The sequence below is a fragment of the Lactuca virosa genome, chromosome 3 (assembly GCF_052849685.1).
Source record: "Lactuca virosa cultivar CGN04683 chromosome 3, Lactuca_virosa_CGN04683_v6, whole genome shotgun sequence".
NCBI lineage: Eukaryota > Viridiplantae > Streptophyta > Magnoliopsida > Asterales > Asteraceae > Lactuca > Lactuca virosa.
Genome location: NC_136428.1, coordinates 77,088,184 through 77,102,702, shown reverse-complemented (window position 1 = coordinate 77,102,702; position 14,519 = coordinate 77,088,184). Strand labels below are relative to the sequence as shown.

The 14,519-nt window shown below is 31.7% G+C and overlaps 1 protein-coding gene and 2 pseudogenes across 2 annotated transcripts; 1 reads left to right on the top strand and 2 right to left on the bottom strand.

The window, feature by feature from the left end:
- Nucleotides 1-3,000: 3,000 nt before the first annotated feature.
- LOC145163699 (pentatricopeptide repeat-containing protein At5g15300 pseudogene) lies at nucleotides 3,001-5,516 on the top strand (annotated as a pseudogene). The gene is made up of 3 exons (XR_013739716.1): nucleotides 3,001-3,005; nucleotides 3,099-4,714; nucleotides 4,809-5,516. The product of XR_013739716.1 is annotated as a pentatricopeptide repeat-containing protein At5g15300 pseudogene (transcript).
- Nucleotides 5,517-5,581: 65 nt separating this feature from the next.
- LOC145166034 (GEM-like protein 7) lies at nucleotides 5,582-6,619 on the bottom strand. The gene is made up of 2 exons (XM_079084964.1): nucleotides 6,344-6,619; nucleotides 5,582-6,224 (listed from the first exon to the last, which is right to left on the bottom strand). The coding sequence occupies exons 1-2, from the start codon at nucleotides 6,603-6,605 to the stop codon at nucleotides 5,755-5,757; spliced, it is 732 nt and encodes a 243-aa protein (XP_078941090.1). The 5' UTR covers nucleotides 6,606-6,619; the 3' UTR covers nucleotides 5,582-5,754.
- A 4,273-nt stretch (nucleotides 6,620-10,892) lies between these two features.
- Nucleotides 10,893-11,506, bottom strand: LOC145163698 (GEM-like protein 6 pseudogene; annotated as a pseudogene).
- Nucleotides 11,507-14,519: the final 3,013 nt, after the last annotated feature.

Genomic DNA, 14,519 nt, shown 5'->3' with positions numbered 1-14,519 from the left:
TCACGAAGTCAGAAATGATACCAGAGGAGATTTTTCAGGTGAGAAAGTTATTTTCATAAAGATGAACTTGTGATTTTTTAGGTTATAAGAAAACTATGCATATAAAATTTTGCTTTTTATAGCCATAATTTATTCCTTAAAGATTACTGAGTTATATAAATTATTTGTTTTGAAAATTTTGTGGATTGTGAATAGTCTCGTTTAGTTTCCAGATTCTAATTTCATGTATGTGTTTAAATTGTTCCCTTGCTTCTTTTTATCAACAGATTTGGAGTTAAAATTAAGGTTAAATGATTCTTTATGCAGCGGTGTTTCAAAAGTGTCGATTCTTTTTTCATTTTATGCAACAATGTTGACTTGTTTTTTCAACCAATTTATGCAACTGACATGAATTTTGCAAACATGTTTCAACTGTTTGAACATATTACAGGTCAATGGTAAATGATTGCATATTTGTTATAAAATACCAGTTTGTTGCATAAATTGGGGAAAAATGTGAAATATGCATAAAGAAGCATTCAAGCCTTAAAAAGTAGAAACAAATAAGAGTGTGTGTGTATATATATATATATATATATATATATATATATATATATATATATATATATAATGTTGTTTATATCTTCAAACAACATTTTATATATTAATTTAAATTAACGTTTGTAGTTACGAAAAAAAACATGGGTTAATGATTATGTTTTCAAAGTTTTAATCATGTTTTACGTTGTCAACCGTCTAGGACACGAATTATTACCTAACTTAACTCGGATCATGCTTGGTGGACTAATTTTACGTTATACACTCCACATAAAAACCTTCACATCCAAAATTATATATATGCATTGTGTTTAATATCTGCATGGTATAAAATTTTCCATAGTATATGAAGATTCAAAGTACAATGCTTTCACAGGAAAAAATTAAGAAAAGTTTGAAAATTTGGTTTGTAGTCAACGGATATTGATGGAGAAAAAGCAAAATTCTTAACCCGGCACATGTTTGGTAGACTAATTATACAGTATACACTCTTTATATAAAACCTTCCCATGACAAATTTTATAACTGTATTGTGTTTCATATCTACATGGAATAAAAGTTTACATAATATCTGAAAATTGAAAATACAATGCTTAAATAGCAAAAAACTTATAAAAGGCTTAAAAGTACAATGGTATAATCATAAGATTTAAATGGTTTAAAATGAAAGAAAGTAGGATTCATCAACATGATGAAAAAAGTTATCAAGTAAATAGAAAAAAAAGGTTTTAAAGTATATTGCCATTAAAGGGAATGTTCCCTTCTAAAACATACTAATAAAAATGTTAAAAACTCTTATGCAATAAAAATGTTATAAAGTACAAAGCTATATTCTGCATATTAGAGTTTTATTCTTAATTTAATTTTTATATAAAAAATGCATAAAAAAGAAACGTAATACAACAGAAACGTGAATTATTTTAAATTAAAGTTTTATAAAATCAAATTTTTATAAATTACAATTCTATATATTTTGCATATTCTATAAATTTGCATTGTTTTTCTTCAATTTTATTTAAAAAATGCTAAAAAAATATAATAAAGCTGAAATGTGACTTTTGTAAAGCAGTTTGTAGAGTAGGGGCAAAATAGTCAAAATTTGTTGCCATATTTGTATTCCATTACAACACATAGGCACACATGAAAACATTGTACTTTTAAAAATGGACCATGTAATCCGGCATAAAAAAATACTACGGAAAGTACAATGCTATTTATTACATACTTTTGAAGTTTTTTCTATTTTTTATATGTTTTTTGGTAAAGGATGTAGAATTTTAGGGGAAAATCAGTGACACAGCAAAACAACATACTATCTTATGGAAAATTGTTAAAAATAAATTTGTATAAAGTACAATCCTATATGATGCATATTTTTTAAAGTTTCATTGTTTAATTAAATTTTTCTATATAAAATGCAGAAAAGACATTATACGTTCAAAAATGGACCATGTAATCTGGCATAAAAAATATTAATGATAGTACAATGCTATTTATCGCATACTTTTGAAGTTTTTTTTATTTTTTATTTTTTGTTTTTTCTGTAAAAGATGTAGAATTTAAGGGGCAAATGATGCAATAAATTACATATGTCATAAATGTCTTATTATAAAGTAGTTGTTTTTAGTAGAGGCAAAACAATCAAAATTGTCATCTTATTTGTATTTTTTATTACATCATACTTTTAATTAGATTTGAAGAAAAAGAAAGATAACATTGCAGATTTTTTTTATCAAAGTACAATGCTATTTTTTTGCATAAATTTAAAGTTTCTTTTTACTTATAATTTTTTTCTGCATATAAGATTTAGAATGATGTATTACAATGTTAATAATAACAGTGGTTATAATGAAACAAACATGACATGGAATGGAGTCTTGGATTCCTATTCCGGTTTTCCATGATCCATTCCAATTACAATGAAAAAAAATAAGTTTCTTTTCCCTCATTAATGGAATGGGCCACTACTTTTGAAGGAACCAATTCGTTCTAGTCTGTCAATTTCCATTTTATTAGTCAAATGGTCTTTTTTTTTTTTCTATAAAAGTAAGATGATATAAGAAACTCAAATCCTCGAAAAAAGTACAGAAGGAGAAGAAAAATGGTAACAAAAAGAGAAGAAAAAAGGAATAAACTAAATAACATATTGCAGATCACATAAACAGAAAACAATCAACAATTATTTGTTGTAGACTAACCGGATGGATTGAAAATAATGATATACCTTCATTAGTTTTTTAGTTTACAGAGATGCAGAAAAATTCTTGAAGGACAGGTTTGAAGACGCCAATGAAGAAGAGAATAAGAGGGAATCGATAGTTCTAAGTTGGGAGATTATGATTAACTGATTTTAAGGGATTGCATATCTCTATTTAAGTTTGAAAGTTGTGTTTACATATATAAAACGTATTTTGAATTTTGAATGCAGTTTAATTTTGGATTAAAACTAATTTGCTTAATCGTATGAGGTGAGTAATTGATAATTGAAGCAATGTAAAGGCGGGAAAAGCAGTCAATAATTTTCTGTGGAGGTGACACATGGCATAATGGCTGTGTAAAAGAGTGTCATGTGGCACCTTAGAGAGGCTTTTATTAGGAAGAAAGATTATTATTATTATTATTTTCATAAGTAACAATCAGTTCGCCATCAAATGCTCATCGTTGAAGCCTCAATTTGATTACCTCGTAAGCAAATGCAAAAGCGTTAAGCAATTCAAACAAATACATGCTCAAATCACCGTTCATGAAGGCTTTATTCCTCATGAAACCTCACTTCCAGAATTGTGTAGGCTGGCGTCTTTTTGTGCAATTTCACCTCATGGAAACTTATCTTATACTAAAACCATATTTGATCAGCAACCAAACCTATTGTGCAACTCTATAATACGCTCATTAGAGGGTTCGGCACCCCCCCTAACCAGCCTCAAGAATCCATCTTCTTGTTTCGTCAAATACTACGTAATGGTGTAGGACCCAATAATATGAATTTCCCGTTTGTGATTAAGGCATGTACGGTGTCTTCAAGTACTGAATTTGGAACTTTGGTTCATACCCATAACCCATGTCTTGAAAAGTGGCTTTGAGTCTGACTTTTATATACAAAGTTCGTTAATTACGTTTTATGCGAATGCTAAATGTTTGCCTTCTGCAAGGAAGTTGTTTGATGCGCATCCCGAGAGAAATATTGTTCGTTGGAATTCAATGGTCGATGCATATGTAAAATCCGGCCAGATGGACCTTGCAAGGCAAGTGTTTGATCAAATGCCACACATGGATTTGATTTCTTGGAACAGTATGATCAATGGCTATGGAATTGTTGGGAATCTTGATGAAGCAAAGAGGCTGTTCGATCAAATGCCTGAGAGAAACATAGTCTCTTGGAATTCAATGCTAGTTGGGTATGTGGGAACATATAGGATGCACTTAAAATTTTTAACCAGATGCTTTGTAAAGACTTGGTTTCATGGAACGCCATGTTAGCTTGCTATGCACAGAATGGAAAGCCAAATGAGACACTTGCATAATTTGATGAAATGAAATTAGCAGGAATAAGGGCAGACGAGACTACAGTTGTTAGTGCATTGTCTGCCATTGGTCAATCGGGTGTTTTGGATCTAGGGTTGCACTTGCATTTGTATATAAGTGAACAAGGCATCAATATCAACCTAATTGTTGGCACTGCATTGATAGATATATATGTCAAATGTGGTACCATTACAGAAGCTTCAAAAATATTTAACTCAATGCAAACCAAAGACATTCTTGCTTGGAATACCATGTTAATCGGCATGGGAATGCATGGTCATGCCAAGGATTCTTAAAATCTATTCAAGCAGATGCAGAAAGAAGACATGGCACCAAATGACATGACTTTTGTTGGTATGCTTATTGCTTTCTGTCATGCTGGAATGATAAAGGAGGGTCAAGAACTATTGTCTTCCATGGAAGGTGCTTATGGTATCGAACCAAAAGTTGAGCATTATGGCTGTGTTATTGACTTACTATCTTGAGGTGGAAGATTGGAGAAGGCTTTGGATCTCATAAGGAATATGCCTGTGGAGCCAAATGCTTACATATGGGGTGCATTGCTTGGTGGTTGCAAGATTCATGGGAATGCACAGGTGGCGGAGGCAGTGGGAAAGTACCTCCTACGTTTAGAACCACAACATGGTGGACGGTATGGCGATTTTTCTCTTACTATTAAATCTTTTTCATATATATAATATCATTAATATGTATAGAAATTGATGATTGAAACATATATCTTTCAGATACATACTTCTTCCAAACATATATGCTGAAGCAAAAAACTGGGATGATGCAAGAATGATGAAGGATCTTATGGAAGCCAAAGGTGCGGCCAAAGTGGCAGGACTAAGCGTGATAGAGTCGAAGGATAGTAGAGATTGTAAGGAATATATATCATAAATAGTTTAGCTTTTATGCGAAAAATGGATTTGGCCATATGGAACAAACCGAGTCATCTCCTTCCTCCGATTCTCCTTCATCTGCTTCTTGAGATGCCCATTGGCCTTGGTGATTTGTTTACTGATAAAGCATGCTCTTGCTTCTCTCCATCTCAAGGATCCTCATAAACTGAGAAACCACATGTTGGACACCTCTATTCTTGGTGATTTGTTCACTTTCTGCCTAGTCATGGCAAACAAGCAAAGAATTGATAATTATATGCTAGTTTTGTGTGGGAGTTGCAAATGAGTACACAATAACAAAAGCCTTTTGCATCTTTTTCCTTTCTTTGAACTGCATGCCACCGCAAAGTTGAAGCCTGTCATGAGATAGTTTATAACATAAGTTGTCTGCATCTTTAATTTTTTATTTTATTTTATGACACATCATCTTGTCAATAGTCCATGTGATGATCTTATCATAATGACCTTTAGTTGCCACACAGGTTGTTTATCATACAATGTACACGTTTTAAAGCCCAATTGCAATGAATATAATATTGACCCACTTAATCAACCTTCCCATTTTGTTGAACCGCTTAAATAATATTTGTTGGGGCCACATCTAGTGTATTAGATAAACCAAGATGACCTTTGGATTTAAACTTATAACACCCTAAAATCGTCATTTTTTGATCATATAACAACAGATACATCTTTTACTCATTAGAGAAAGTAGATCTACTATAAAAATTGGAAACAACTATAAGACTTTACATGAAAAATGTACATCAAATTTAAGAACTAGTTTTCAACATCTATTACATAAGCATTCGTGGCCAATTGCATGATGGAGATATCTTAATGTCTTCTTATAATTTTCAAAGCCCAGAAACCAAAAGCTGAAATCATCAACAGTCACTACCTCCACATAGTTATATGACAGCCTCTTCGTGTTCATGCTTTCTCTTACTCCTTTTATCTTTCCTAACGGGATTGACACCTTATATTGGAACTTTAGCAGCTCGCCTGTGGGAGAATAAGTTTTAAGGGACCTATCACTGCAAAATGCAATCCTTTCTGTAGACACATAAAGGATGCCTGCAATTGCACCTGCTGTAGTGTACAAGTAGCATTGGGAAGCTTGTAACAGTTTCTCTTCCTCTCTGATACCAAAGGTTTTCCTGAAGATTTTACCTGGAGTACTTCCAAGTTGGATCATTTGGGCACCATGACTCAGCTTCTGTTTCATGATTTCAATTAACTTGGGACTTGAACTTGCTGCATATTCACAAAAGATGAACAGTATAAGATTGACTGAAAGAAGTATAGAGAACATTTAATTATGCATGGTTGGAGAATTAATACAAAACAATTAAATAAAGTGGTTTGTTAATTACCTTCTCTTTCAGTGCCATTGGTCTTGGAAGAAGTGGAAGAAATTGAGTGACAGGGTTCATAAGGTTTAGATAATAGTAATCCCTTATTAGTTGATTTGATCTCAACTCCAGTATCATGTTTTGATGATGATCTGTGATCCATAGTTGATGTATGTTTGTTGTGATTCGCTTGCCTAGAAGGTGTATTGTTTTGATTGTTGCTAAGCTTAATGTGTGGTGAAGTTGATGTGGGTAATGTGTTTTGATTTTTGAAGGAGGACATTTATAGGCATCTAAATATGGAAGAATAGCTATTACAACTTTTAGTTGGTCATCCTTATTTGGTGGTTAATTGGTCGTTGAGTCTTTTCTGGACCACTACTTTCCTCTTATTGTGCATATCTACTTTTTGCTGTCGGCATGCACATGTTGAGTCGGGTTTCTCTAATTTCAAAGTTACGTATGGTTTGATCATGCACAAAAGTTTATTGGTGTTTATTTTGTTTAATCAGAATGAGGTGTAAAGCAGGGGCGATGAGACTAATTTTAGGATCTTATCTTCTCCATATCCATGTCATGGCCCATGGGGAATGGGAGGAGAGTGGTGGGTGGGAAGTGGGACCAACAGAATATAGATAATAAATAAATAAATAATCGACATGACATGGTATTTGCTTTTTCTAGGTTGCTTTTACTTTTTCTTTTATACCCGCCCCTTCAATAAGGTTAATTTACACATTTACTTTTTATTGTCAACTTGACTATTCTGTCACATATGACATACATAATTATAATATACAATCGACATGGCAACTGATCATCAGTTCATCACATGCAACTTACACAACATGACCCTGCTAAGCAAGCGGAAATGTAAATGTCTTTTGTCGATATGCATGGGTTTATAAATAAATATATTTTATTCAATGAAACTGAGGTGTAACTCGGTGGGAATATTTAGCTTTGTTATCCTATAAATAAATGCTAGTTCATGGTTATTGACGTAAGACTTTTTGGATATCTTCTTCATTTGAAGCACCCAAATGCACCATGCATGCATGCCAAGTCATGAATACACAAAAGACATGCATGACACACATGATGATTCAATCATCTAATGCAATTTATGTCCCAAAATAGAACATGTTGTGCCGGATAGAGTATATGTTGTTTAGAAAACCTTTGTAAAAATGGGTTGTTTTGAAGATGCCTCCAAAAAAACAAATAATGAGTTCCTATTCAATGTTTTATTTTTTATTATATATAAACCCCATCAACGTTATTTTTATTTTACATTTTTTATATTAAAAAACTTACTTTTTGTTTTAAAAAGTTTCATAATTGATCCTTATAATATTTTATGTTGCTTTTCTCCTATGGCATGTCTTCCAATAAGAAACATTACATCCAAACTATTTTTAATATTTGTTTGTATGTTTTTACTGGATAAGCAATATATCTTTTTGAATTGAGTGGATAATATATGAGGTTGTGAAGTTTAAATTTATGTTATTATTGCCTATACAAGATTTGAAACAATTATATGCATCCATCTAATGAGTAATTTCCAAGATCTGAAACAATTATATGCATCCATCTAATGAGTAATTTCCATATATATGATGATTTTTCTTTTTCATTCTCCGAACATATCATTCACAGAGAGGTGTATATAGGACAATCCGACAATATTAGAACTTTCTCCTTCACCTTGTAGATAGTCCTACACTCACTGACAAAGGAAGCATGTTAGGAGTGGGCACCCACTTGGATGTGGGTCCCACCCTTACATTACTAAAAAAACCTTTAAAAATTCTTGTTTTACTAAGCCCTCCTCCCCCGGCACCCATTCTTGCAGAAAAAGCCTCACTTTAACATTTATTTGCTATAGAAACCAATAAATTACCAAAAAAAATTTAAGTTTTATAACTTTATATGTTTTTTTTATGTATAACGGACATCCGTTAACTTCCATCCTGGATCTGCCACCGCCACTGCCTATATTTTGCTATCCAAAAGTTACTTTTACTTTCCCAAACCCTAAACTCCTTATTTTGAACGATCGACCAAAGTGTTACTGCCTTTTTTACATGTCTTACTCTCAAATTGCATTATCTTATTTTATTTCAGATTCATTCCAAAAATCTATATGAATAATGTTTGAAAATCTGCTATGTCATCATCTCCTATGTCTCTAATATTATTCATAAAGTTCACAACCACAGTTTCACTCACATTGTTAAGAGCATCTCTCTCCCCCACCCCCCCCCCCAAAAAAAAAAAAAAAAAAAAAATCAATCTTACCTTCTCCCTCTCGTCAAACAAGCATGCTCCACCTTTAGTTAATTTTAAGATTTATTTTTATTGAATGAATGTAAATAGGTTTATAATTACACGCTACTAATGAGAATTGCAAAAGTAAAAAAAAAAAAAAAAATTAATACCGATGAATTAAAACGAGTTAAAATTTAATAATCGACATTTATATGGTGTCTTTGTTTCACTAAAAATGTAAAATTTAAAACTAATGAATTACAATAGAGAAGAAATTAATGACTAGTTTTTTTTTCATGTTCTATTTTTTTATGTTTATTTACTTTCCAACTCTCCAAGCTAGAAAATTGGAGTTCTTCGTATGTGTACAAAGAGCATAAAGAAGTAATATACTCTAACAAATATTTTGATTTAATTTTATTATTGAACTTATTTAAAATGATGTTTAATGTTAGTTAAATATCATATTTTTTAATCTAAATTACATTTAAAAATTATTTAATTTGATAATGTACACTTTAAATTTATAACGATATGTCATCAACTTGTCATTTGTTATTATAAATATGAGGGCAAAATAGCCATTTATTCAGGTTCAGATAATGCATTCAATGCAAAAAAAAAAGTAAACAATGTTTATACTAGGGGTGTCCGCGATGCGGTTTTGAGTCAAAACTGCAAACCGCACCGTTATACGGTTAGAGTTTTTTTGAAACCGCACCACGAACGTTCAGAAATGCGTTAAGCGGTGCGGTTTAATACGGACGGTTTATGCGGTTTGAATGTGGTTTGTGCGGTTCGATAAGTTGTTTAATTAGTTAACTTTCACAAACCAAAACATTTCGGTGATTTTAGTATTAGCTTTTTAAAAACCAAAAATTTAGGTTGATTTGGTCCTTTTGTGATATAAAGCCGATAAAAAGTAATTTGAGAGTATCTACTTTTTCTGTAAGTTTAATACTTTAGTTAATTAATTTCATGTATAATGTAACTGTATTTCTTGATTCCATGTTCGACATAACAGTAACTCATATAATTATGTCATTTTCACTAAGAATTCTTAATAACTTTAATTGTAATTGCCACCAAGAATCACCCAATGCTAATTCTATTTATAAAACTAAATAAACAAATTTCTTTCTCATTTTATTTATGTAGAATGATTATATATATATATATATATATATATATATATATATATATATATATATATATATATATAGAGAGAGAGAGAGAGAGAGAGAGCTACGTTCAGGTATAAATGTGGGCCAATCAAAATTTAAAATAAAAATAATTAATTAAATAAATAAATAAGGATAAATAAGTAATTTGATAATTAGTTTCCACAAATAATATCCTATAATTATGGTAACCATTGACTTCAGCTACCTAGGTTTTCTCCACCCATCGTCTGCTTTTTAAAACCACAATGACGAATTAAAGGGGTGTTTGGCTCGGTGACTCTTTGTGATCCTTCTCCCATCGTCGGCAGCCCCAAAAGCAACAGCGGCAGTGGCGGTACGCTCCGGTACGATGTACCCTATATATATATATATATATATATATATATATATATATATATATATATATATATATATATATGGTACACTCCGGTAGGCTCATTTCGGTACACTCCGATACGATCCGGTATGATTATATATATATAAAGTTGGTTAATACATAACAGTTAATACATAAGTACTTAATAAATACTAAAAAGTGGGTGCAGTATTTTCACTGTAGAAGCCCATGTCCTTCTCTAGTCATGCGTGTAGACTTGTTACAGACTGTTGAGTGTTAAGACTTAAAGTCTTTTGAGTGCACAGTCTTGTTTTCTGTATTCATGCGTATAATTACAACCAAAGAAAGAAAAAGCTATTTTTTTTTCCTATCTTCTATTTTATGTCGGATCGCTTCTCATCTCTCCTCTCTTCTCTCCTCCCCTCCTCCTTTACTAAGACCCAAATCAAGTGCAGAAACTCAAAGTAAAAACCGAATAGCATAAAAATAAAGTCGATTTTTAATGCTTCAAGAGTGGAGGGCCGTTCGTTTTTGTATCAGTTACAGTAAAAGACTTTCAAAATTCTGGTTCGATGCTCCCTATCGATTCCAAAACGTGTATCAGAATCACAGAATTCGTGATCCTATCAATATCAGGTACGAAGCAATTTCATTTTCGGAACGTCAATTTCACAATCTAAAACGCGATCCCGAACGAACCCGGAACGTGATCGTACCGCGTTTTGGTACGAGCGATCTGGTACGAAAAACGTGGCACTTCCAGCGAATTATGTGACTATGAGTTATATGACAGCCTCTTCGTGTTCATGCTTTCTCTTACTCCTTTTATCTTTCCTAACGGGATTGACACCTTATATTGGAACTTTAGCAGCTCGCCTGTGGGAGAATAAGTTTTAAGGGACCTATCACTGCAAAACGCAACCCTTTCTGTAGACACATAAAGGATGCCTGCAATTACACCTGCTGTAGTGTACAAGAAGCATTGGGAAGCCTGTAACAGTTTCTCTTCCTCTCTGATACCGAAGATTTTCCTAAAGATTTTACCTGGAGTGCTGCCTAGTTGAATCATTTGGGCACCATGACTCAACTTCTGTTTCATGATTTCAATTAACTTGGGACTTGAACTTGCTGCATATTAACAAAAGATGACCAGTATAAGATTGACTGAAAGAAGTATAGAGAACATTTAATTATGCATGGTTGGAGAATTAATACAAGACAATTAAATAAAGCGGTTTGTTAATTACCTTCTCTTTCAGTGCCATTGGTCTTGGAAGAAGTGGAAGAAATTGAGTGACAGGGTTCATAAGGTTTAGATAATAGTAATCCCTTATTAGTTGATTTGATCGCAACTTCAGTATCATGTTTTGATGATGATCTGTGATCCATAGTTGATGTGTGTTTGTTGTGATTTGAAGGTATATTGTTTTGATTGTTGCTACTTCTGAAGCTAAATGTGGTGAAGTTAATGTGTTTTGATTGAAGGAGGACATTTATTTATATGCATGTAAAAACGGAAGAATAGCTATTACAACTTTTAGTTGGTTATCCTTATTTTGTGGTTAATTGGTCGTTGAGTCTTTTCTGGACCACTACTTTCCTCTTGTTGTGCATCTCTACTTTTTGCTGTCGACATGCACATGCTGAGTCGGGTTTCTCTAATTTCAAAGTTACGTATGGTTTGATCATGCACAAAAGTTTATTGGTGTTTATTTTGCTTAATCAGAATGAGGTGTAAAGCAGCGGACGATGAGACTAATTTTAGGATCTTATCTTCTCCATATCCATGTCATTCCCCATGCATGTATATGGGGAATGGAAGGAGAGTGGTGGGTGGGAAGTGGGAACCAACATAATATAGATAAATAAATAAATAATCGACATGACATATGGCAACACAGGTCACATGAGAAGGTTGGTATTAGCTTTTTCTAGGTTTCGTCTACTTTTTCTTTTATATCCGCCCCTTCAATAATTAAGGTTAATTTACACATTCAGTTTTTATTGTCAACTTCACTATTCTGTCACATATATATGACACACATAATTATAATATATAATCGACTGATCATCACATGCAACTTACATAACATATTAACATGACCCTGCTAAGCAAGCGGAAATGTAAATGTCTTATGTCGATATGCATGGGCTTTTAAATAAATCTATTATATTCAATGAAACTGAGGTGTAACTCGGTGGGAATAATATTAGCTTTGTTATCCTATAAATAAATGCTAGTTCATGGTTATTGACGTAAAACTATTTGGATATCTTCTTCGTTTGAAGCACCATAATGCACCATGCATGCATGCCAAGTCATGAATACACAAAAGACATGCATGACACCCATGATGATTCGATCATCTTCTAATGCAATTTATGTCCCAAAATAGAACATGTTGTGCCAGACAGAGTATAAGTGTATAATTGTGTTTGTAGTCTTGTAGACTAATAAGAATAAAGAAATGGGAGTTTTATTATTATTATTTTAATATGTGTTGAGTTTAGAAAACCTTTGTAAAAATGGGTTGTTTTGAAGATGCCTCAAAAAAACAAACTATGAGTTCCTATTCAGGGTTTTATTTTATGTATATAAACCCCTTTTATTTTTATTTTACATTTTTTATATTAAAAACTTACTTTTTAGTTTAAAGAGTTTTATAATTGATCCTTATAATATTCTATGTTGCTTTTCTTCTACCATGCTATGCTTTCCAATAAAAAAAACATTAACATTCATATTATTTTTAATATTTGTTTGAATATGTTTTACGGATAAACAATATCTTTTTGAATTGAGTGGATGATATAGGAGAGAATATTTATGGAGTTTAAATTTCTGTTATTATTTACTATACAAGATCCGAAACAATTTTATGCATCCACTTAATGAGTAATCCTCCATATGATGATTTTTATTTTAGAGAAATTAAATATCCTCCTACCAATCATCCTACCCATTTAAATGATAACATGTGTCATATTAGTATCCTAAAATATCATTAAATTTCATTAAATGAATATTAAATGTTACATATGTCATCATTTCATTAGGTAGGAGGATATGTACGAACAAAGAGTAGGAGGATATTTAATTTCTCTTTATTTTAATTGACCGAACATATCATTTAGGAGGTGTATATGGGGCAATATTAGAACTTTCCTCTTCACCTCCTAGATAGTCCACACTCAATGGCAGAGGCACCATGTTAGGAGTGGGGTCCGTGCACCCACTTGGAAGTGGGTCCCAACCTTATATTATTAAAAAAACATTTAAAATCTATTTCTTTTTTAACCCCCCCTCCTCTTTAGCCATTTGGCACTCATTCTTGTAGAAAAAGCAAAAGTTTAACATTTATTTGCTACATAAACCTATAAATTACTAAAAAAAAAATTAAGTTTTATAACTTTATATGTTTTTATGTATATCAGACCCCCGTTAACTTCTATCCTAGATATGTCACTGCTTACACTTTGCTCAAAAGCTACTTTTACTTTCCCGAACCTTAAATTCCTTATTTTGGACGATCGACCAAAGTGTCACTACCTTTTTTACATGTGTCTTGCTCTCAAATTGCATTCGTAATCATATTTTATTTAAGATTCTTTCCAACAATCTATATGAATTTTGCCTGAAAATCTGCTACATCATCTGCTTTGTCTTCACTATCATTCATAATGTTCACAATAAGAGTTTCACTCACATTATTAAGATCATCTCCAACATACTTAATGACTCACTAAGAGTATGTTTTTTTAACTGAATGAACTTAATATTAACAACATTTAACATATTCAGATATATTTTGATGTTTCTTTTTTACTTAACTGCTAGATGAAGACTTAGGGGGTGTTTGGATAAATTAGTTTTTAGCTTATTAGCTTATTGCTTATTAACTTATTGCGGTGGGAATAAACAGTTTTTTAAAAAGTGTTTGGATTAGCTTATTGTTGTGGGAATAAGCAATAAGCAATAAACATTTTTAAGTGTTTGGCAAACAAAACAACTTATATGAGTAAAATGACCAAAAAGGGCTTCCTATTATATGTTAACATATTTTTCTTATTAAACAAAACAATTTTGTTTTTTAAATAATAATAATAATTTTCTTAAGCATAAGAACTAAAAAAACATTTACCACATTATTTTTACACCTATTTTTAAATTGATCGGATACATCTATCGAAATATTCAAGAAACATGAGACCATAATTTTCTTATCCATAATAACTAAAATAACATTTATCATGCAAAACTATATGAGACCACAAATGTCATTCCAAATCCATATTATCCATCACGCACAGTTATAACCCATTCCATATTATCCAAATTAGTTTCATGCTACTACATTAAACCATAAAATGAAAATACCAAAGAGTTTCAAAACAAATCATA

Bases quoted from the DNA above. Each gene is read 5' to 3' on its own strand.
- LOC145166034 (XM_079084964.1), bottom strand. From the start codon at position 6,605: ATGTCCTCCTTCAAAAATCAAAACACATTACCCACATCAACTTCACCA. The intron at 6,225-6,343 runs GTAATTAACAAA...GTGAATATGCAG, and splicing joins CAATGGCACTGAAAGAGAAG to CAAGTTCAAGTCCCAAGTTA.